The 21,820-nt window shown below is 33.0% G+C and overlaps 2 protein-coding genes across 2 annotated transcripts; both read left to right on the forward strand.

Annotated features, from left to right (window-relative positions):
- The first annotated feature begins 1,088 nt into the window (after positions 1–1,088).
- DEX1 (defective in exine formation protein (DEX1)) lies at positions 1,089–13,452 on the forward strand. Its single transcript, XM_068622568.2, has 13 exons — positions 1,089–1,524; positions 2,303–2,413; positions 2,498–2,580; positions 3,605–3,722; positions 3,825–3,985; positions 4,184–4,929; positions 5,052–5,122; positions 10,110–10,366; positions 10,752–10,933; positions 11,977–12,260; positions 12,341–12,458; positions 12,533–12,715; positions 12,815–13,452. The coding sequence occupies exons 1-13, from the start codon at positions 1,373–1,375 to the stop codon at positions 13,127–13,129; spliced, it is 2,781 nt and encodes a 926-aa protein (XP_068478669.2). The 5' UTR covers positions 1,089–1,372; the 3' UTR covers positions 13,130–13,452.
- An 895-nt stretch (positions 13,453–14,347) lies between these two features.
- On the forward strand, positions 14,348–14,975 carry LOC137819218 (uncharacterized). The gene has a single exon (XM_068622998.2). The coding sequence runs from the start codon at positions 14,529–14,531 to the stop codon at positions 14,865–14,867; it is 339 nt and encodes a 112-aa protein (XP_068479099.1). The 5' UTR covers positions 14,348–14,528; the 3' UTR covers positions 14,868–14,975.
- Positions 14,976–21,820: the final 6,845 nt, after the last annotated feature.

The raw sequence follows: 21,820 nt of genomic DNA on the forward strand, positions 1-21,820 counted from the left end.
AGAAAGATAATAACAAAAGTAACTCTTAAATAGAGAGGATATAAGAACAATTCTAACATATGGGTAACATCACATAATAAATTGTAAAAAGTTTTCACACTTTCCACAATGAATGAATCACACTCAAGCTTATAACATTATATTTTCTTGTAATACTTGTTCGATGATGAATTCTCAATGATCATTACTTGATGTATTCTTTAGCGATGGTATTTCTTTATGCTTGATATTGAAATCATTAATCTTTTTGGATGACTTTTTATTGATATTTCTTGTTTAGTGCTAAGCTATGAAGCTCAGACACTCTTCTTAAATGGTATGGTGTGTCCGTGTCGGACACACGTATCAGATACCAACACTCGTAGGACACGTATCGGTAAAGTATCCAATTAAAAAAATATTTGTTGGATTTATGACAATTTTAGCACGGGTCTAACACAATTTTAAAAAGGAGAAATACATTAATTTTCTAAAAACTCAAACTTATTGTATCAACTTTTATTATGATTATAAAAATAAGAAACAAATCTTTTTGTACCAACAATGAAAAACATCTTTTTGCTGAAAAAAAGCCAAAACATACTTAATTCACATAAATCTTTATTGTCAATTTATATAATTCATAATTATATAATATATAGATATGTGTCTTCGTGTCCTACATTTTAGAGATTATATATATTTTCGTGTCCATGTTTGTGTCGTATTAGTGTCTCTGCTACATAGGTCTTAAGTATAAAATGTTACACTTCACTATTGTAAAATATAGATATAACATAAAAAAATGATTAAATTGTGTTTTAAAATATATTAAAATATTAATAATTATAACAAGTAATAAAATATTAATATTTATTATCATCAAAACACATTTATTCGCATTCTAGTCATAATTAATCATTTAAAATGTTTGATTCTACGTTATTAGATATTTTTATTACAACATTATTTCAACGCAATAAACAATAAATAGTAAGATTATTTTTAAAAAAATCACATAAAATAGAAAAGTAAAAATAACAATAATATATATTTTTTAAAAAGTTATACAATAAAAATAATAAAAAAATAGGACGGAGATTGATGATGGCGTTTATGTTTTCTTCTGCAGAGAAGAAGTAACTACCATTTTTTTCCTTTTTAATATTGTTTTAAGCATGTCCCAATAAAATCCGATTGAAAATTGATGCACCAACCCTTTTTCCTTCGTATAAACTGCGCTGTAATAACTCTAATAAACCCCTTCGTTGCATCACCGTCAACTCTTTCTCTTGCAGATCGGTTACAACCGAAACCCTGCTATTGCCACTGCGCTAGCTAGGGTTTCATTTCCTCTTCTTCCAACAATCGCATCAATTCCACACCAGATGATATGAAACCGTGCTCGCCGACCAAGCCTCTTCTTCTGCTCTTTCTGCTGCTTCTCCGCCACCGCGCCGCCGTCGCTCTCTCCGATGATTCCAAAACCAAAAACACCTTCCGCGAGCGCGAGGCCTCCGATGACTCACTCGGATATCCTGAAATGTAACACTCCATTGCATTAACTTCATAGCTTTCAATTTTAAGGCCTGTTTCGTAATCTCTTTAATTTCGGAGCTAGTCGCTTTTTTTTTTGCCGAGCTGGAACGAGTAATGTCGTGTGTAATATGGTGAACCAGTCATAGGTCTTGATTAGGACGGAACTTGTGTATAATCGTGTGTAGAATTGGGGCTTCACATTGTCCCTGGTAATCTGCTTTCTAAAGGTTTGCGGAGGTCGCTTTAGGTTATCGAGTTGGAATTTGAACTTCAGTTCTGATTAGAGAATAGTACTATGAGGATGTGTTTTATTTCCATTTTGTGATACTGCTTTTAGTTTTCAATATGTAACTTAACAAGGTTGCTTCTGATTCTGATTAGAATGGTGTTGAGGGTGTGATTGATTTTCCTTTTCGAACACTGTTTTTAGTTTTGAATATGTAACTAAGCAAGGATGCTCAGTGGACTGATGAAGCGCATACCTCAGAGTGTGGAATGGAGGGAGAAGTTGACAAAATGAAAACTGCAAGAAAGAATGAGAAAATGGAAATCCTATCTGTTTCTGTTTTTATTTTTCTAAAAAATTGTTCTAGAAACAGTTTTTAGAATTTTGATTTTGGTGATAAATTGATTTTGTAGTTCGAAATTGTTTTAGAAAATGGTATTGAATACCAAAAACTTGGAAGGGAATCAAACATGTCCTAAGTATTTGTAGAACTGTATGTAAATGTGGTACTTCTAATTACTCTCTTCTTGATGTCCTTTTTTTTATGGGCTTTGATAGAGATGAGGATGCTCTTGTGAATTCGAAGTGTCCTAAGAATTTGGAGCTCAGATGGCAAACGGAAGTTAGTTCAAGCATCTATGCAAACCCCTTGATTGCTGATATTAACAGGTGATTATGTGCTCTGTTTGTTGAGCGATTTGTGTTTTTTTATTTATTTTCATTTTTTCAAATGTGTGTCCATTTGCTTTGCAGTGATGGGAAGCTTGAGGTCGTGGTTCCCTCTTTTGTTCACTACCTCGAGGTTCTAGAAGGTGCTGATGGGGACAAAATGCCAGGTAAAAGATTGTGGGGTTTTACTAATTTTTTTTTTGTGATAGGCTTGGGTCAATGATGTTCTTGAGGTTGCAACATTTATAGAGTATAAAATATATGCTTTTTCCCCTGATGATACTTATTTTATTATGGTTTTATTGTAGATAAATTAAGGTTGGTTGTATTTGGTAATATGGAGGTGCATAGGCTTGTGATTAAAAGGGCTTCGGCCTCAAGACAGAATAAGTTTTTTTTTTTGAATTTTATATGAGAAGCTATGAGTAGCTAATATGAGTACATACAAATCTTATGTGACCAGAGAGAAACTATATATTCTAAAGCAGTTACCTATCCCAACCCAAACATGTCATGTCATGTCATGAGTGCTTATTATAGTAATTGCAATTGGCCTGTGTCTATTTTGTACCACTTCTGGAGGTTAATGTGGTAGTTCTAGCTTATACAACACTTTACTAGAGCTACATGATATGTTAAACTTTGACATAGGTAAAGACAACCTACCCTTAGTAATGCTGAATGATTAATATTATTAGAAAGTGAATTTAGCCCTAACTCAACCCTTCAAAACTAGCTTGTTACCCTCTTATATATTATAATTTAACCATATCTCTAGTGATGTAGAAACTCAAACAAATATCATGAAATATTGGTAATTTTTTTTGGGCTTTAGATATGCTTAATTTGAAAATAAAGTACCACATAGGCATAATTGTTTTTGGTACTGAAAACTGGTTTGACCTTGCATGGCCTATATTTGTTAGTATGGCCTATAATTCTTAGTACCATCACTTGTAACTTGTTAATAGGGCCAACAGTTCTTCATGGCTCCTGCTCAAGGAACTATGGGAAATTATATTACTATAGAAGGTGGTGGTGGGGAGGGAATACTGAATGGGATCAATGGTAATGTTATTCGGACTTCTGTAAACTGAATGACTGCTAGAATCAGGGCTTGTCCTTATTGTGATAGATTAATTTAGGTTTGATTTTTAGTTTTCTAAATATAATATTCTGAATGGTACTTAGGCTGGCCTGCTTTTCACCAATCAACTGTGCATTCTAGTCCTCTTCTATATGACATTGACAAAGATGGGGTGAGAGAAATAGCTTTGGCAACCTACAATGGTGAAGTGCTGTTTTTCAGGTGACATTTTCCTTTTTCAAATTTTCAATATTTTGCTTCCAATAACAACTACCTATCACTTGCGGTGCTTTCATCAAGGTTGTAATGAGTTACCATTTTTAGGGTTTCGGGCTATTTGATGTCAGATAAGCTAGAGGTCCCACGTAGGAAGGTGCGAAAAGAATGGTTTGTGGGCTTGGATCCTGACCCAGTTGATCGTTCTCATCCTAGTGTTCATGATGACCAACTTGTCCAAGATGCTACCATCAAGAATTCTATGTCTCGTAAGTCTCTGCTGTGCTTACTTCTTATATCACTTTTTGCAAGTGTATGGTTTAGAGATTCTCATGTTTTCATCTTCAGCCTAATAAAATAACTTTGATTACAGGGTTCAACAACTACATACAATTTTGGGTTCATGTGTTTCAAAATGTACATTTATTTAATTAATTTTATCTGTGTAATGATTTTCCTTGTTGTAGAAATGAATGGAAGTAGACATGAAGCTAAATCTTCAGTGGCCACATCAACCGAGAACCACCTTGACACAAAAAAACTGTCAAATCCTGAGCCAGAAAAGAAAATAAATGGAAGTCAAGTAGGTGAGAGCATGAAGGTGCCTAATCTTGAGCCAGAAATGAAAATAAATGGAAGTCAATTAGGTGAGAGCATGAAGGTGCCAAATCTTGAGCCAGAAAAGAAAATAAATGGAAGTCAAGTAGATGAGAGTATTAAGGTCCCTAATCTTGAGCCAGAAAAGAAAATAAATGGAAGTCAAGTAGATGAGAGTATTAAGGTCCCTGATCTTGAGCCAGAAAAGAAAATAAATGGAAGTCATGTACATGAGAGTATTAAGGTGCCACCAAATGTTGATAATTCCTCTGTGAATGCTGGGTCTCTGGAAACTGTTCACACAGATAATAAGAGCAGCACTGGGAGACGTTTGCTGGAAGATAACAATTCCAAAGGAGCAGAGCAAGGTGGTTCTGAATCCAAATACAAAGAGGGTGTTCGTGCTTCTACTGTGGAAAATGAGGAAGGCCTGGAAGCTGATGCTGATTCATCTTTTGAGTTACTCCGTAATAGCGAAGAGCTGGCTGATGAGTATAGCTATGATTATGATGATTATGTTGATGAAACAATGTGGGGTGATGAAGAATGGACTGAAGTTAAACATGATAAATTAGAGGATCATATAAATGTTGACTCTCACATCTTGTGCACTCCTGTGAGTTCCTGTTTTACCTTTCTGTTATTATAATTATAAAATCTACTAAATCTTCATTCTGCTTAATTATAAGAAATAAAAGTATAAAAACAATGGCTTTTGCATCTTCTTGCCTGTTGCAGGTCATTGCAGATATTGACAATGATGGTGTTTCAGAGATGATTGTTGCTGTTTCTTATTTCTTTGATCACGAGTGAGTCCATCTAGCTTACACAACTTTTAAATTTCAGTTATACTTTTGTTTGGTTTCCATGCACTGATGATTATGTCATTGGAATTTCATCCTAAAGTATGTTGCTACTGTACAGTTTTTTTCTTTCCATTAAATTCATGCATCCTAGTTAACAATTTTTCCTTTCATCATCTTCTTAATAGTTCTTAGTTGGTTATCTGTCCTTTGTCACTTTTTTTTTTACAGATATGATGCCCAAATGAATGTCATCATGTAATAAAGAAAAGATTAAAAAAATATGCCTACACACTTCAGTCCTAGAGACATATTTATTATAGATGACTTCAACTTGATCTGTATGGACAGGCAGTAGTGGGAAAGGAAGCCAATTTTGTGAAGGGTGTTCTGGGCTTTTGGCATCACCTTGTGGCTTTAACATGATCAAATAGCAAAAAGTGTAAAATGAATTATTATTTTGTTCTTGGTTGAAGGATGACTATAATCATTAAGAAAGTCTTTCTGATTTTTCCTATCAAGAATTAACTACAAGGTATATGTTAGGATTAAGCTGCATGCAATTGCGCAAAGGAATGATGTTATAAAACAAAAAGATGCAACTGTGATAAAGAAGATTTTGTTTTGCATTTTTTTGTTAACTTATTACTTTAGATATTGTTAAACTATAGAAATTAGCAAGACATTGAGCTGAAACCATGTGTTTCTGAGAGTGTACAGGTGGTTTTATATTGAGAAAACAAAATCAATATAATAAATCGAGCACATATGGCATCCTCTAAAATAAATATATCCTCTGAAAATAGATATATCTTATGGGAACAAACTAAAACATTTCTAATAGTGCATATATAATCTAGGTATTCCTAATTCTAAAAGATTATAAAAGATATTCTTGATTAAGAAGGATCGGTGCCTTATTTTTATAATTGTAACACTTCCTCAAGTTGTAGCATATATGTCATGTGCTTGATATGCGGCAAATATGGTTGATCCTTAGTACTCTAAGAGACTTGGTGAGTATGTTTTCCCACTATTCGTTGGAGTTGGCAATGTGTAAAGCTACCTAGTACATATAAGGTGCATTTGGGATTTTTCTTCAAATTTAAGCTCTTTGAGTTGCTATACATATGAGCTCACAAGTGACTAATGTCATTGCCATGTATTCTGCTTCTACACTTGATATTGTCATACTATCTTGTTTTTTGCCTTTTCACAATATTAAATTACCTCCAACAAGAATACAGTATCCTGAAGTGGAGCACCAATGCTTGGTGAGCCTGCCTAGTTAGTATTAGAATATCCAACAATTTAAGTGTTCCCCTTATCATCATAAACAAGGCTTTTGCCATGAGCATTCTTAATATACTTTCGCATGTCTACATCTCAATGGTCTTGGCAAAGAGTTGAAAATGGAGTTACTATGCTCACTGCAAAGGCAATGTTAGGGAAAGTTAGTGAGGTAATTTTGTTTGCTGATTACTTGTCTATATATCCTATGGTTAAAGTATGGTTTTCCTTGGTCAAGTACAAGTTCTACACTCAGATCCATTGGTGTTTCCTCAAGCTTAGCATTTTGTGGCTTTGTTTCTTCTAAAATGTCAAGAGCATATTTTCTTTAAGATATGATCAAACCATCATTGGACTGTGTAATTTAACCAAGGAAATACCTCAATTTTTACTTGGAAAATACTCTCCATATCACTACTTGGGATAACAATGTTGTTTATATATATAATAAGTCAAATACATCCTTGTGGGGAAAGATGATAAAACAAAGAATGATCAACAACTTTTTGTATCATTCCAAATTGCTAGATGATAGTCCCAAAACGCCTAAACCATGCACAAAGTAATTGAAATGCTATATAAGACGACTCCCCTTAAGCAACAAATCTAGGAGGTTGCTCCATGTAGACTTCCTCATCTAGATCACCGTGTAGAAATGCATTCTAGATGTCAAGCTGAAATAGAGTCCAATGATGAGTTGGGGCAATTGAAAGAGAAGTCAGATAGATGCCACTTTGACAATAGGAGAGGAAATGAAAGTATAATCATGTCCATAGATTTGTATTATAGTTTAGCAACTAGACAAGCTTTATAATTGTCAATTTTACCATTAGGCCCTGTTTTTAGAGTGTACAACCATCAATACCCAACAATTGATTTGCTAGCTAGAAGAGGACCTAACAATTACTTTGAAGGGCAAACATCTAATCAATCATCCTAATCGACCTTAAGGTAAGATAAAGCTTCACTTGGAGACCTAGGAATAGAACAAAAAATAATAAGAACAAACAAGTATAATGTATAATGGAAAACTAATGATAACTATGGTTACAAGTTCTACTTCTAATAAGTCATTCCAGAGAAGACAAAATTCAATACAGGAGGTAGTATCGGGGAAGTTTCAAGCATGACCTCCACTATGTCATTATCCCTCGAAGATGAATCTTGTACTAGAATGGTAATAAGTTGTGGTCTATGGTGAGATACTTGAAGTAAATGGTGTTGGAGAAGCATCCCAAGGTACAATAAGATCCTCTGGTGATGAAGGACGATTGACAAAGGTGGGAAAGTGACTACTTGTATCCTTATTAGAAGGACCAAGTGTATATTATAGGACAATTTAGAAAAGATTTAGAAAGAGACATCAATAGAAACAAAATACTGATTAAGTTCGGGAGAGAAACATCAATAGCCTTTTTGAGAATGATGATATTCTAGAAAGACACATTTTAACGAGAGGAGTGGTTTATCTTGACCAGGTGTGTGGTTATGTACAAAACTCGTGGATGAAGGTTGTATAGATGGGAAATAGGAAAAAGAACAGAGTGAGGTACTTGATCATTAAAGAAAGATGATGACTTTCGCTTAATGAGATAACATGCAGTTAAGAGAGCATTGCCCCAAAAACAATGTGGAACATGACTGTGAAGTAGAAGGATTTGACTAGTTTCATTAAGATGTTTGTTTTTCATTTAACTACTCTATCTTTTTGAGGAGTAAGAGAGAATGAAGTTCGATAGAGAATACCATTGGATGCCATGGAGAATAACATTGGATGTCACTCCGAAAAGCGTGTTTTGATTTCATTATAAAATGCGTGAAAGATAGAAAACAATTCAGATCGATTTTTCATCAACCAAATCCAAATATTAGTTGAATAGTCATCAACAAAGATAATGAAATATTTAAAATCATAGCAGTAGTAATATGAGAAGGACCCCAAATATCAAAGTAAACTAAAGAAGACAAAGTTGATTTATAAATATTATTAGAAAAAGACTATTGAATGTGTTTACCTAACTAACACAACTTACAATTCAAAATAGAGCTTTTTAAACTTGATACCATCTTCTACAATTTTGTCAACTCCAGATATCCTAAGTGCTTGAATCTTCATTGGAGAAACTGTAGATGCACACCATGGTGTTGATGGAGAGAGATACTATAAGCAATGCGACTCACATCTGATGCCAACGCCCATCTTTATATTTGAGCCTATGAGGCGACATTACTTTTAGTGATGGTGAAGATAATGTCACGAAATTTAGCACACAAAGAACAAAATCAATGATAAGAGATGAAGGGGGTTGGTTAGTACAAATGCCACATGCTTTGTTTGTAAACTATTGACTGCAGTAATGGAAGGCAGATTGCTAGTAATAGTAAGGGACGATTAAAGAGAATGGTTATCGAATATATTATCAATTGTTTGTGCTAGAGTTAATGATCAAAGGACCAAGTGTAATTCCTAGCAGGGCTACCAAAGTAGTGGTACTCATAGATTGACGAGTTTCACATCATTTGAGGAAGTCCTCATATGTTGTTGGAGTTATACTAGGCTGGTAAACTATTTTAGACATTTCTTTTCCTGTTGAAATATGGGAAATAATAATAATAATGAAATTTTTGAAAGAGATAGAAACTTAGATTGAATAACCAAACAAATCCAATGTAGCTGCTGCAACCATCTGGATCGTGTCTGGATGGAAGATGTGAACATGGTGATGGGTGCTAGAAGTTGGGTACCATCGTACATGTCGACAATGGTGGTGGGTTTGCGAATAGAAAAAAAGATGTACAAGAGGGTGTGTTAGGCACGGTCTCTGCTAGTGATGGTCCTGTAAGTCAGCGTTGGACAAGTCTTGCCCTTTGGTCATTTGAGCAAATGGAGTAAGGTCGCTGGCGTTGCTGACAAAATAGTGAGCACACCTGTAAAAAGGTTCTCAAAAAAGTCTTTCCACTTCAGAGACTAAGTCCATCGGGACAAGATTTCAAAAGGCTTTGGATACCATGATAAATTATGAAAAATGGAGAGACATTGAGCAGAAATCATGTCTTTCTGAGACAACATGAGTGTTTTATCTATATTGAGAAAACAATATAGTAAATAGAGGAGATATGATATTCTCTAATAATGAAGATATGATATGGGGATAAATAAAACTTCCTAATGATACATATATAGTATAGATACTTATTATAAAATATTATAACAGATTTTCGTGATTATAAAAGATTTCTTCCATATATCTCTAATTATAACATGAATAAAAGTCACAAGCATTGAAGCTCTGGAGATGCAATTTGTTACCAGATAATGATGTCAATCCTATTTCTGCAAAAGTAGAACATCTCAGGAAATTATTATCTTGTTTTATTGTATGTATAGAAAATTTGCGAGACTGTAAATTATTGAGAGATCAAGCCATCATAGTATTTTATTTAAGCTAAAATAGTTCAATAATCTGTGCTTCATTTATTTGGTTCCAATCCAAGGCTTGCATACTTGTTATTTTTTATAAAACAAGTTTTTGAAGCATTATTATTTTTTACTATTTTATTACAACCAATACAATATGTTTACATTGATTGAAAAAGTAGATAACTTTTTTTTTTTTACTTATATTGGTATAGTATCCATCTACATATGAGCATTTGTTCATTTACTGGTTTTTCAGTAATTATCCACCTTTTAAGCTGTCAGGTATTATGACAACCAGGAGCATCGGAAAGAACTGGGTGATATTGACATTGGGAAATATGTTGCTGGTGGTATTGTTGTTTATAATCTGGATACGAAGCAAATTAAATGGACTGTAGATCTTGATCTGAGTACAGATACTTCAAACTTCCGAGCCTACATATATTCTTCCCCAACTGTTGTAGATTTGGATGGTGATGGGAATCTTGACATTCTCGTTGGAACCTCGTATGGCCTGTTTTATGTGCTGGATCATCATGGTAATATCTAGAGATTTCTTTCCTAGTATTCTCTTTACCTGATTTTAAATGGTTTGTTCAGGTTTCTTCAATGTTGCCTTCATTGATTTTCTCTGTTCGGTAGTCATGTGTTAGTTCCTCCCTTGAAAGATGTCTATCATCTTTACAAACCTTTTTTTCTGCTGTTTTCCTACTGAGTGGTGTGTAGCAATACAAGGTTGGACTTGGACATGTTTTGTGTCATGAGTCATTAGATTGGTGGACTGAATGTAATTAATTTTCTGCTTTAATTTTGATGGATTGCAAGTTATTCTTTTAGCAGTGTTACATTTTTGTCACAAATCAAAATTTGGTTACAAGTATATATTCATTGGTAAATTAAATGCTAGTTGTTTCTCTCAAATAGGTAAGGTTAGAGAAAAGTTTCCTCTTGAGATGGCCGAGATTCAAGGATCTGTTGTTGCAGCTGATGTCAATGATGATGGGAAAATTGAACTAGTTACCGCTGATACACATGGAAATGTTGCTGTATGGACTCCAAAAGGAGATTTAGTGTGGGAAAAACATCTAAAGAGTCTTATTCCGCAGGTAACTTGCTACCTTAATCTTCCATAGCATTTTAATGAATGTTGCATGATTTTTTGCCATTTATGTTGTTAGTATTTATTCTTCTTTACAGAGCAATTAATATCTATGATATATGATTTTCAATATGGTTTGGATTGATGAGATAATTACAGAATTAGCGTAGACTGTAATTGTACAGTTCAAAATGATGAATATTGACTTTTAAAGATGAAAGGAAGAGAAACAAATGGGGAAGTGGATGTATTACTCTAGTTAAATGTTTTGCTTGATTCCTTTCTTTTTTAGCATACAATAAATTGTTATAAACTTAATAGTTACAATGTCCATGTAGCAAGGGATGGTTGGTTGGGATGGAAGACTGGAAGGCTTGAACTTTTGTTTTTAAAAACTTGTTTTATTCTTGTTTTCTTTAAATTTGGTAGATCCTTCATCATTTGTTGATGTCTGCCTGTATTATTAGTATTTTTGAACAATGTTGAAGAATGATGAAGGACTAAGGTTTTTGGGTTCAATTATCTTTTTTAAAAAAATGTTGTGAAAGTTCCTTATCACTTACCTCAATTCTTGGAGTGCTTGGGCAACTTCATTTAATGCCAATTGTTAAGGCGAAATCTAACATCCTATCAGTGCCTATAGCTCATCTTGGTGACCTCTTGGTTCGGCAGGTATATGTGGAGGGGAAGTGCCTGCCTCAAGTCTTAGAGTGCTTCTGCAACTTCACTTAATTTTCTGTTGGGATAATAGATTAAGTGGTGAGGAAGTGTTGATTTTAATATGAAATCTAACAGCTTCCATGTTGTTAAAACATAATTTCTGTTGGGATAATAAATTATGGAATACTCGTGTGAATGTCACTTTGTGTGGGTAATTGCACTTTAAACTTAATTTAGATTGTGTTCATATGAACCTATTGATGCTTTTGGGGATTGGTTAATTTGATAATATGTTTCATACACTTTCCACTCATTCTCCATGGCATTAGAAACCATTTAGGTGGTTTCTGTGTGTAAAATTTTATTGATAGTGTCTATCATTTTGCATAGGGTCCAACTGTTGGTGATATTGATGGGGATGGCCATACTGAGCTTGTTGTGCCAACACTATCTGGGAAGATTCATGTTCTTGATGGAAGGGATGGGTCATCTATTGGGCGGTATCCATATCCAACTCATGGAAGAATAATGAATCAAATTCTTCTAGTTGATTTAAATAAGCCGAAGGAGAAAAAGAAGGGATTAACTATTGTTACCACATCATTTGATGGATATTTGTATCTCATTGATGGACCTACTGGATGTGCTGATGTTGTTGACATTGGTGAAACTTCGTAAGAAATTCTTTTAACTTGTGTGTCTTGAATATGCTTTCTGTCCTACTTTCTCAAAGTTGAGTCATTTTTTGCTACAGGTATAGCATGGTCTTGGCAGACAATGTTGATGGTGGGGATGATCTTGATCTAATTGTCACAACTATGAATGGCAATGTCTTCTGCTTCTCAACTCCATCTCCTCATCATCCCCTAAAGGCATGATATGTTTGAATTTTGATAATTGAAACGATTTCAGTTTTGTTACTAAATGGCTTTGTACGTTGTTTCAGGCATGGAGATTGCCTAGTCAAGGAAGAAACAACATTGCAAATCTGTACAATCGTGAAGGTATATATGTTACTCATCCTTACAGGGCCTTCCGTGACGAGGAAGGCAAAAGCTTTTGGGTGGAAATTGAGATTGTAGATGATTACAGATACCCATCTGGGCATCAAGGACCGTACAGAGTCACTGTAAGTTCCTAAACAAATTAATTTATTTCTTGAGTGTGTTCATTCACTGGGAGGCACTGAATTTATGTGTCATTGTTTCATGTTGTGTAAATTCACCAGACATCCTTGCTAGTACCTGGGAATTACCAAGGTGAGAGAACAATAAAGTTGAACAATACCTATGATCAACCTGGGAAATATCGGATTAAGCTGCCAACTGTGTCGGTAAGGACCACGGGAACAGTTTTGGTTGAGATGGTTGACAGAAATGGACTGTATTTCTTTGATGATTTCTCCCTTACATTCCATATGCACTACTATAAGCTGTTGAAGTGGCTTCTTGTACTTCCAATGCTTGGGATGTTTGGTGTGCTTGTAATCTTTCGCCCACAAGACTCGATGCCATTACCATCATTTTTGAGGAACATTGATTAATGATGATTACTTTATTTCATATCATAGGCATCATTCAATTCCGAAAAATGTGAATATTTTATGTCAAATTGAGTAGAAACTATTATGATGTATGCCTTGGGTGCTGCCCTGAACTTTGATCAGAGTTGAAGCGGAAGAGTTGGTTCAGCCGAGATAGTTGAAGATTGCAAGAGTGAGTTATATTTTAATGTCGGGATTTTGCCCTTGATGTTGTAGTGTAGTGTAGTGTAATCTGATACCTAAATGTTTAACTCAGCTACATACATTTTTTTCCATCTTTGAAACAAAATAGATATTTATAAGCAATACACACTTTTCTCTCACTCTCACTTTTCCCATTTTTTGTGTATTGTGTGTGCCAATTCGTTATATAGGCTCAGTTTTGAGGTGGAAATGATCAATTTTTTTTTTATCACCTGGTAATTGCATTCACTTCAATTCAAATTTAGACTAACTGTCATTATTTTTTCTTCTAATAATAGTAAATATTTCATTTATACTAGTATTAAAATTGAATGAAACATGAAAAATTAAATGTTACGCTATTATGATAACTTATTTTGAGACATTAATCAAAGTAGCATTTCAACACATGCAACGTCCTCTCTTGCTCTTCTTTTTTACACAATAGTGCATGTTTGTGTCATGTTGCTTGAAAAGTATGTTGCTTGAAAAAAACTTTAGCTTGAACTTTTATCAATTTAAATTTGGGTATGATTATCTTCATCAGACACTCAATACATTTGTCAAGTTAACATTTATGTTTGTTTTATCATATGCTACTTTTCTAAAATTTTTAAAAATTATTAAATATACAATTTAACACTGTATTTTGAATATTTCTACACAAATACATGAAAATTAATAGTAATTAAAGTGTACATGAAAATTAATAGTAATTAAAGTGTGCCCAAGTGCATATACTAGAAAAAACTGATTTAAGAATTAAAAAAATGATTGGAATGGTATATACAAACATTTTTTAGTTTTAAATATCATTTTAAATTTTTAATTTCACTATTTTCCTAAATTTTCCAATGTTTTTCTATACTTTTTATTTTATAAAATATTTCAAAAAATATTAGTAGTTAATATTGAAGGAGAGTTTAAAATTTTTTCATCCTTAACTCACTTTATTATAGCTTGTAATAAAAATATCTAATAAAAGGAATAATCTTGAGGCTGAAAAGAATAAGAAAATAAAAAGAAGTCAAAGAAACACACTACAGAACCAACCAGAACACAACACTTCACCTCTGGGTCAACAATTGTGATTGAAATTACAGAGTATCCTCCACCATCATCATTCCAATTTTGATTCCAAATTCGCAATTTCAACAACACCCAGAAATCGTTTACGCCTCAATCTCTTCAAATTCACAATCTTGGGTTTCTAGCCATGAATTTTAGGAGCCTGGAAGATTTCTGGGCCTTTTACATGAACCACCACTCCAAGGCTTCCACAAGGCGCTGGCACTTCGTCGGAACTCTCTTCAGCATTTTCTTCTTCTTCTGTTCTGTCTTCTTCAGTTGGTGGTTCTTGTTCCTTGTCCCTTTCTCTGGCTATGGATGTGCCTTCTACAGTCACTTGTTCGTTGAGAGGAATTTCCCAGAGACTTTCAGACACCCCTTTTGGTCCCTCTTGTGTGACTTCAAGATGTTCGGGTTCATGCTCACTGGCAACATGGATAGGGAGATCAAAAGGCTGGGGAAGAGACCTGTGCTGCAAGTGTTTTGATTTTGGTGTAAGCTTTTGACTTTGATTTCATTTTTTGAATAAAAATTGAGATTTTCAATGTATTTTTTTAGAATAAAGTTTTAATTATTTTATTAAGTTATTTGGGTATGTGTGTGGATGATTTTGCTATATGTTGTTGCTGAATGATCCCATGTGTGTGATGCTGCAATTTGTTGGAGTGTGGTGTGTGTGATTTTGGGGAGGCATCATAGCTGAATAGGCATGTGAAGCTAAAGAGGATAGGATGAATGTTGTTTAACTTTTTTGCCGCTTCACATAGATGTTGAAGATGTGTTGAAAATGGCAACAACCTCTGTAGGGAAAACACAATGAAAATTATCGAGGAGAACTACAGAAGGCTAAACCATCGTAGTTTAATAATTGCTACTCTCTGGTTGCTCAAATCTGAGCTAATTTCCTTATATGGCAGTGACCATCACAACCTTGACAACATTGCTAAAATATTATAGGGTAATATTGCATAGCAGTTTTGTACTAACTTGATATCCAAAATCTGTAGAGTACCAACTTGATGTTCTTGGTGTATTTGGTGGGCTAATTTGTTTGTTAATTCTAATATGGCATTATCCTATGAATATCCCTTGTTAAACCTTTTTATTTCTTCTGAAACTTTACTTCCTTGTTTGACCCTAGAGATTTAGAAAGGATGGAAGATTTCACCTCTGATTCTTTCTACAAAAGGAAGATTTGGACTAATTTGCACGGGCCTTAGTGTATTTCCTTGATTTTAAAGTATGCTTTCCCTACATCCTAAAATTTAAGGTTACCCCTTTGTGGTATAATTTCATTATTTAGTAATGTTGTTGAAAGATTTGTGAACATACTTTTTAAATAATCTATTATAATGTGTGTTTAGAAAGTCCCCCACCAGGGTTTTTGCTAAGCTTGTCTCCTCAAGATTTTGTCCATAGTTATTCCATTGTTCTGTTGAGTTTTCAAACTGAAATCCTAACATATAGTTGGATTAGGCAACCCTTAGAGCAACAAAATTTCCTTTTGATCATCTAAAGAAGATTTGTTGCCTTTAAATGTATTATAGTTTAGGATTGATTATGCGTCTATTTGGGGCTCTTCAGATAAGTAGAGGGATATTCTGTATTTGTTTTCAATTTTATTTAGGATCCTATCTTGGATTTCTTATATGTTGTCTTTCTTATCCAACTAAATTTGTTTTTCTATTAAAAATAACTTCTTTTAAGAAGTATAAATAGTTCAATCTAGAGCTGAAACAGGACCATTGAATCTTTTGGAACTGTTGAATGCTTCCAATGAATTGTTCAGTTTCACCATTGCTTGACTTTGAGATCTACCTGCAATTAAACGTTCTATATGTTTACATTGATTTAATGCTGCTTTTTGTGTGACAGAAAATATTTCATTTCTTTATGGTTTCATGTTGTTACTCTTCTTTTCTTCTGTTTCCAAGTTATTAGTCTGCCTAGGGAAAGCAGGAAAGTCTGCAGTTGAAAATTTAAATCTGCTAACTTGAGTTTCTGCAAGATCTAATCCAGTATGTTTAAATGTTCACACTGGTTAACCTTAATTTATACATGTTCTTCTATAGACAATATCGGTTGGAGATCTCATATCTACTAGAGATTAAGACATTTGATAGTATATATGTAGGTGCAAACCTCACCTTATAAGCCGGTTTTATGAAGTTGAGTTATGTTTAAAGTTCACTTTTTAATATGGTATCAGAGTCTATTCGAGTTTATCCTATTGAGTGTTTATTGGGCTTATCAGGTCATCCGCTATCATATCGTTATTGGACCACCCATAATATTTAGTCTCATGCACGAGTTGGCAACCTCGGCGTGAGAGGGGTGTGTTAGAGATCCCACATCAACTAGAGATTATTACATTTCATAGTATATATGTGGGTACAAACCTCACCTTATAAACCGGTTTTATAAGGTTGAGTTAGACTTAAAGTTCATTTCTTAATAATATCTGTGTCACTTTGTCAATTTATGACTTTAAAATTTAATGTTCCTTTGGTCAACAATGGTGAACCATCAAAGTGCAGACACATTCATTCAAAGTCTTAAGCAGGGAAGATGTTATTTTGTGGTTAGCTACAAATTTCTGTAAAGGAAGCTCTGTGATGAGCTAAAATCATACTAGGAAGTCTATAATACAAGATGCAGAAATTGGTGAGTGTGATTCAATAAAAACCTTCAAATCTGATTTTTGTATATGAATGTTATTAGTGAACTTAACTAGTGACATTTACTGGCCTAAGATGAATTTTTTAAAAGCAAGCAAGAATATCTCATCCAATCCTTATTATAAATTACTATTAATTTAATTAGTTTTTGTGAAGATTTAAAATAATGTTACTAATGTACCTTGATATTAATGATTTTAGAATTATATTCTCATTCAGCACACATATTCATAATATTTAATAGGGGTAAATAAGAAAATAAATTTACGGTTTAACAGAAATTATAAAATGTCTTATAAAAGGTACTATTAGTTTCTTTCAAAGCGTGTTATTTAACAATGATAGTATCTTTTTAATATTATTTTATGAATAAAATCATGTTTGAAATATAACCTTTTCTTCAATAATCTTGAAATAAATAAATAAATAAATTCCTTGAATAGACCTTTCCCCGTTTTAATCACCAAAGGCTTTTTCTATATCTCCATAGCCTCTCAATTGTCAAGCAAAAATATCATTTTCTCCTTAAAAAAATATTTTCTGGATTCTACTATTACGAAAATGTAATTTTTTCTACTTAAACCTTTTAGGTTGTAGAATTTAAAATATTTAAAAAGAAAACATTTTAAATTATAAAATTTAGAAGGTATTCTCAAATTTAAAAATACATTTTAAATTCTATAATTCAAAAGTATCGGATTTAATAATTTGAAATGTATTTATTTAAAGAAACTCGTTCTGATTATAGAATTTGTCAAAAATATCTTTTGGATTTTATAATCCAGAATTATTCTGTATCATTCATTCTAAAATAAAAAAAATATCAATAAAATAAAGGGTATTTTGGTATTTAAAAAAAGTATGAAAATGTCACAAAAAGAGTCATGGAGGTGTTGGAAGAAACCACCATCACCAAATAGACCCAAAAAACTGTTCACCCAAAAAATTGTGGTGCTGGATTTCCTGCTGGAAATCGGTTCCTTAGACGAATTTTGTATGCAGATTTTGTTTTAATATTTCTTTCAAAAACAAATTTAAAATAACAATTAAAATATTTTCAAAAATAATTTATTTAATTAATTCATAATATTTTCATATTATTAAAAAAATGTGAATTTCTTTGTTTATAAAAAAATAACACTGATTATTTATTTCAGTGTAAAATTAAGTTTAAATTAAAATACTAAACTAGAGAATAATAATATTTTTGAGAAAACTTGAGCAATATTAATATTATTAGTTTTAATATACTTTATAAAAAAAGTATTAAATTTTATTTTAATGAAATAATTTAAGATACTAATAAAAATTGCAAATTAATTACGTCAACTGACAACACACAAGTAATTACGCTTAAGCATAATTAGTTAGACTAATCAACAATCAAGAACTAGATAATACACTTCTAAATATGACCAAACTCTCTAACCTGCTCCAATAAGAAAGACCCATCACAATCATATAAATAGACACAAAATCTAAGAACTAGGTATGTCATTATACAATACTCAAAATACCGGGTGTCGAATACTAAATCTGACTTGAGCGTTAGAGTACCTTCTGCAGGTATCATCCGAGTCTGGATTACGTGAAGGTCGAGTAGAGTGAGCAGAGGAGAGGAAGGAGCTTGTTTAGAGAGGAACAAAAGTGCAAACCAACCGACTGACCAAGGAGTAAGAGGAGTAGCTTGAATCGTTCTCTTGGTCCCAATCCCGTTCGAAAACACTCAATAATATTATTAAATTCATTTTTATATAAAAATAACTATATAACTTTTTACTAATATTTGAAAGTTGAATGTAAAAATAAAAATAAAAATTAGATGAAATGGATAAAGCATGAAATAAATAAATAATAAGGTATAAGTGACATATTATATAATTTTCTTTTCTTGTCATAGTAACAAAAGTCATTCAAGTCCCTGAACAAGTCGTACATTATAATATTGTATAAATTCTTGATATGAAACAATTCAATTTTTCTCTCATTGTTTTTCAAGAAACAAGATTTCTTGATAGTCTTGTACCTATATGAAAACTAGTTCTGGCCATACGCATTTTGTTATTCCCAAAGTGGAGAGTGTGAGATTAAAGATTTTATCTAATATTTTCATTAAATTTCGTTAGTTTAAGTTACAACTAATAACAAAATATGTTTTTATACCTTATAAATGTCAAAATCCTTGTTCAAAGCACTTCAATAATAATGAAGAGATATGACGTCTTTTTGTTGAAAGTCGTGAATATGAAGAGTGGTCGGTAAGTGAAATTACTTAATTATTTTATTTATGGGTCATAACATTAATTATTTAATATTCTTTGATTCACTTTCTTTATTTCATTTATTACAAGGTCGTAGGAAGAAAGCTCAAGACATAACATCTAAGAATGTGACCCCGTACCTAATGTATCGTTCGGGGTATCATAAGCTTGAAGAATCACTGCTAAATGAGAAGGAGCAATCGAGACAAGGGATTTCTTCTGAAATTGATACAGGGATCAGTGAACCTCCATCTCCACCTACCCGCCACCAAAAATGGAAGATGGCCCGAATGAAAAGATCAGGTACATATAGTTATGAGCAATCACGAATAGTCTTAGAAAAAATTGTAAGTTATTTTTATCTACTTTTGCATTTATTTTAAAGCATTAATTATATTAAAAACTTGTAAAATTTTGATCTCTTGCAGGATTCCTTGGTTGAGCAAAGCTTCCAAGTTAATTTTGTATCTCAAGGTTGTCAAGATATCTTGCTTGAAGTTATTGGACGACCTGAACACCCTGATCGTGTACGTGCAACTGGAAAATGGGTTGGAATTCGACAATATTTCGGAGCTGCACCACAAAATTCATCCTCCTCCTCCGCCAAAGAGATCAAAGAAGAAATAGTGTCTAAGATACGACAAGAATTAATGGAGGATGTAAGTCAGAAGTTGAAACAGGAGAGTGAGCAGATGCGACTAGAGTTTGAGGAGAAGAATCAGTTGTTGCGATAAAAGTTTCTATCGCAACAACTTTGTGATCAGTCGCTTGTTGCTCCCACTCTTAGGAGCACAAAGGGGAGTTGTGCAACTCCTACAACATCAGGGGATGTCATTGGGTAGATAAGCCAATGTGAGTTACTTATAGAGGATGACATCTTTCCATAAGTGGTGTGGCCATTGGAAAATTCTTTGAAGAGACCACCACTTTACATAATACGTCTCTCGGTGAAAAAAGTACAAGTTATTGATGCTTGTGTTCCACTACCTACAGATGAAGTAACTACTATGGTCGAGGTAGTTCAGACATTCATTGCCTGGCCCATACACCTTGTTCGAATTATTCCAGAACCTTGGGTACGAATCCAATTTCGTTATATTAATTTATATTTATGTATTACATCTAATTTAATACAAATATTCTTTATTTCGTAGAAACCTCGTCGGAAATCGAGTTCGCAAAAGAAGCTTGAGGTTCCCATTGACAATTTTATAACTTATTTATTATCAGCGGCTAAGGATATTGGTACAAACCCACTCGAGATTCTATGAGATGATACTTTTTTTTGGAAGAAACACTGAAATGCCCTTATACATATAAATGTCAAAGATGTTAGAATTTGCAACAAGAAACTAGGAGCTCATTATAACTATAGTTTAAATTTTTATGATGTAAGTATCTTTCACATATATTTCAATTTACTTTATGTTAAATTATTATTGATTATGATTTAACTAATAACATGTAGGTATTTATCTAGAGTTTCTATTAATGACGGGAATTAAGATATTTATGGGATTCTTAGATCCCTATTTGATTAATCCAAATGGAGCAAAGAAAGCTAAAATCCAATCATACATCACCAACACTCTGAGTGAAGAGGGAAAAATATATTTTTACCCTTATATTAATGATTAAGTTCAATTATAAGTCGTCAATTATTAGTATTTCATGTTTTAAATATTTACTAATTGTTTCATGGATGATGTAGGGGTCACTGACAGTTACTTCTGTTATCCGTAGTTGATAACACTGTTGGGTGGTTTTGTTCATTGCACAAGAACAATCCACACACCTGAAGCAAATAGTTGATGTGTAATTACATTATAAACTTAACTGTGTATAATACTTAAACGTTACTAACAAGGTTTTTTGTATTAATCAAGGCATGACATGGATATAGCATGCTCAGAGGTTGACCAAGTGCAATTATCAAAAGATGACATGGTTGAACTTAAAGGTTTATAATTTTTGTCTTCCTTTTTTCATTGTTTATAAAAATATCAATATTAACTTTTAATTTATATTGTATTGTAGAGTAATAAACAATCGGGAGGCTATGAGTATGACTACTACGTTATGCAATGGATGGTTACTATTGTAAGACTAGGCATTCAAAAAGATTGGGAGCAAGTAATAATATTTAAATTATTCTTTATAGTTCTTTAAAGTATATGTATATTAACACTAATTTAAACTTGATTTTGTAATGCAATTTTTTATGGATGACCGATCAATAAAAAGCTTATTGCCAATCTTGTGGGACGAATCTGGGGCTCAAATCTCAGTCAATACTCAATACACACAGTGATGAACGCCTGGTAAAGATTTCAGACCAAAACACCCAAGGAGTAAGGCGTAATAAGTCTAAGACCGAGAGTGAACAAAATTGGTTTTCCTTAAAAGAAACGTCCTGACTTTTCTTCCCCATATCTTCTTTTTGTGATTCGTTTATGGACGTCCCTCCTTACCTCGATGCAAACAACATATGAAAGTACTTA

The sequence above is a fragment of the Phaseolus vulgaris genome, chromosome 10 (genome assembly GCF_051622355.1).
Source record: "Phaseolus vulgaris cultivar YP4 chromosome 10, ASM5162235v1, whole genome shotgun sequence".
Classification (NCBI taxonomy): Eukaryota; Viridiplantae; Streptophyta; class Magnoliopsida; order Fabales; family Fabaceae; genus Phaseolus; species Phaseolus vulgaris.

Coding starts and splice junctions, on each gene's coding strand:
- DEX1 (XM_068622568.2), top strand. CDS start 1,373: ATGAAACCGTGCTCGCCGACCAAGCCTCTTCTTCTGCTCTTTCTGCTG. Junction 10,934..11,976: donor TAAAGAGTCTTATTCCGCAG/GTAACTTGCTAC, acceptor CATTTTGCATAG/GGTCCAACTGTTGGTGATAT. Junction 12,459..12,532: donor CTCCTCATCATCCCCTAAAG/GCATGATATGTT, acceptor ACGTTGTTTCAG/GCATGGAGATTGCCTAGTCA.
- LOC137819218 (XM_068622998.2), top strand. CDS start 14,529: ATGAATTTTAGGAGCCTGGAAGATTTCTGGGCCTTTTACATGAACCAC.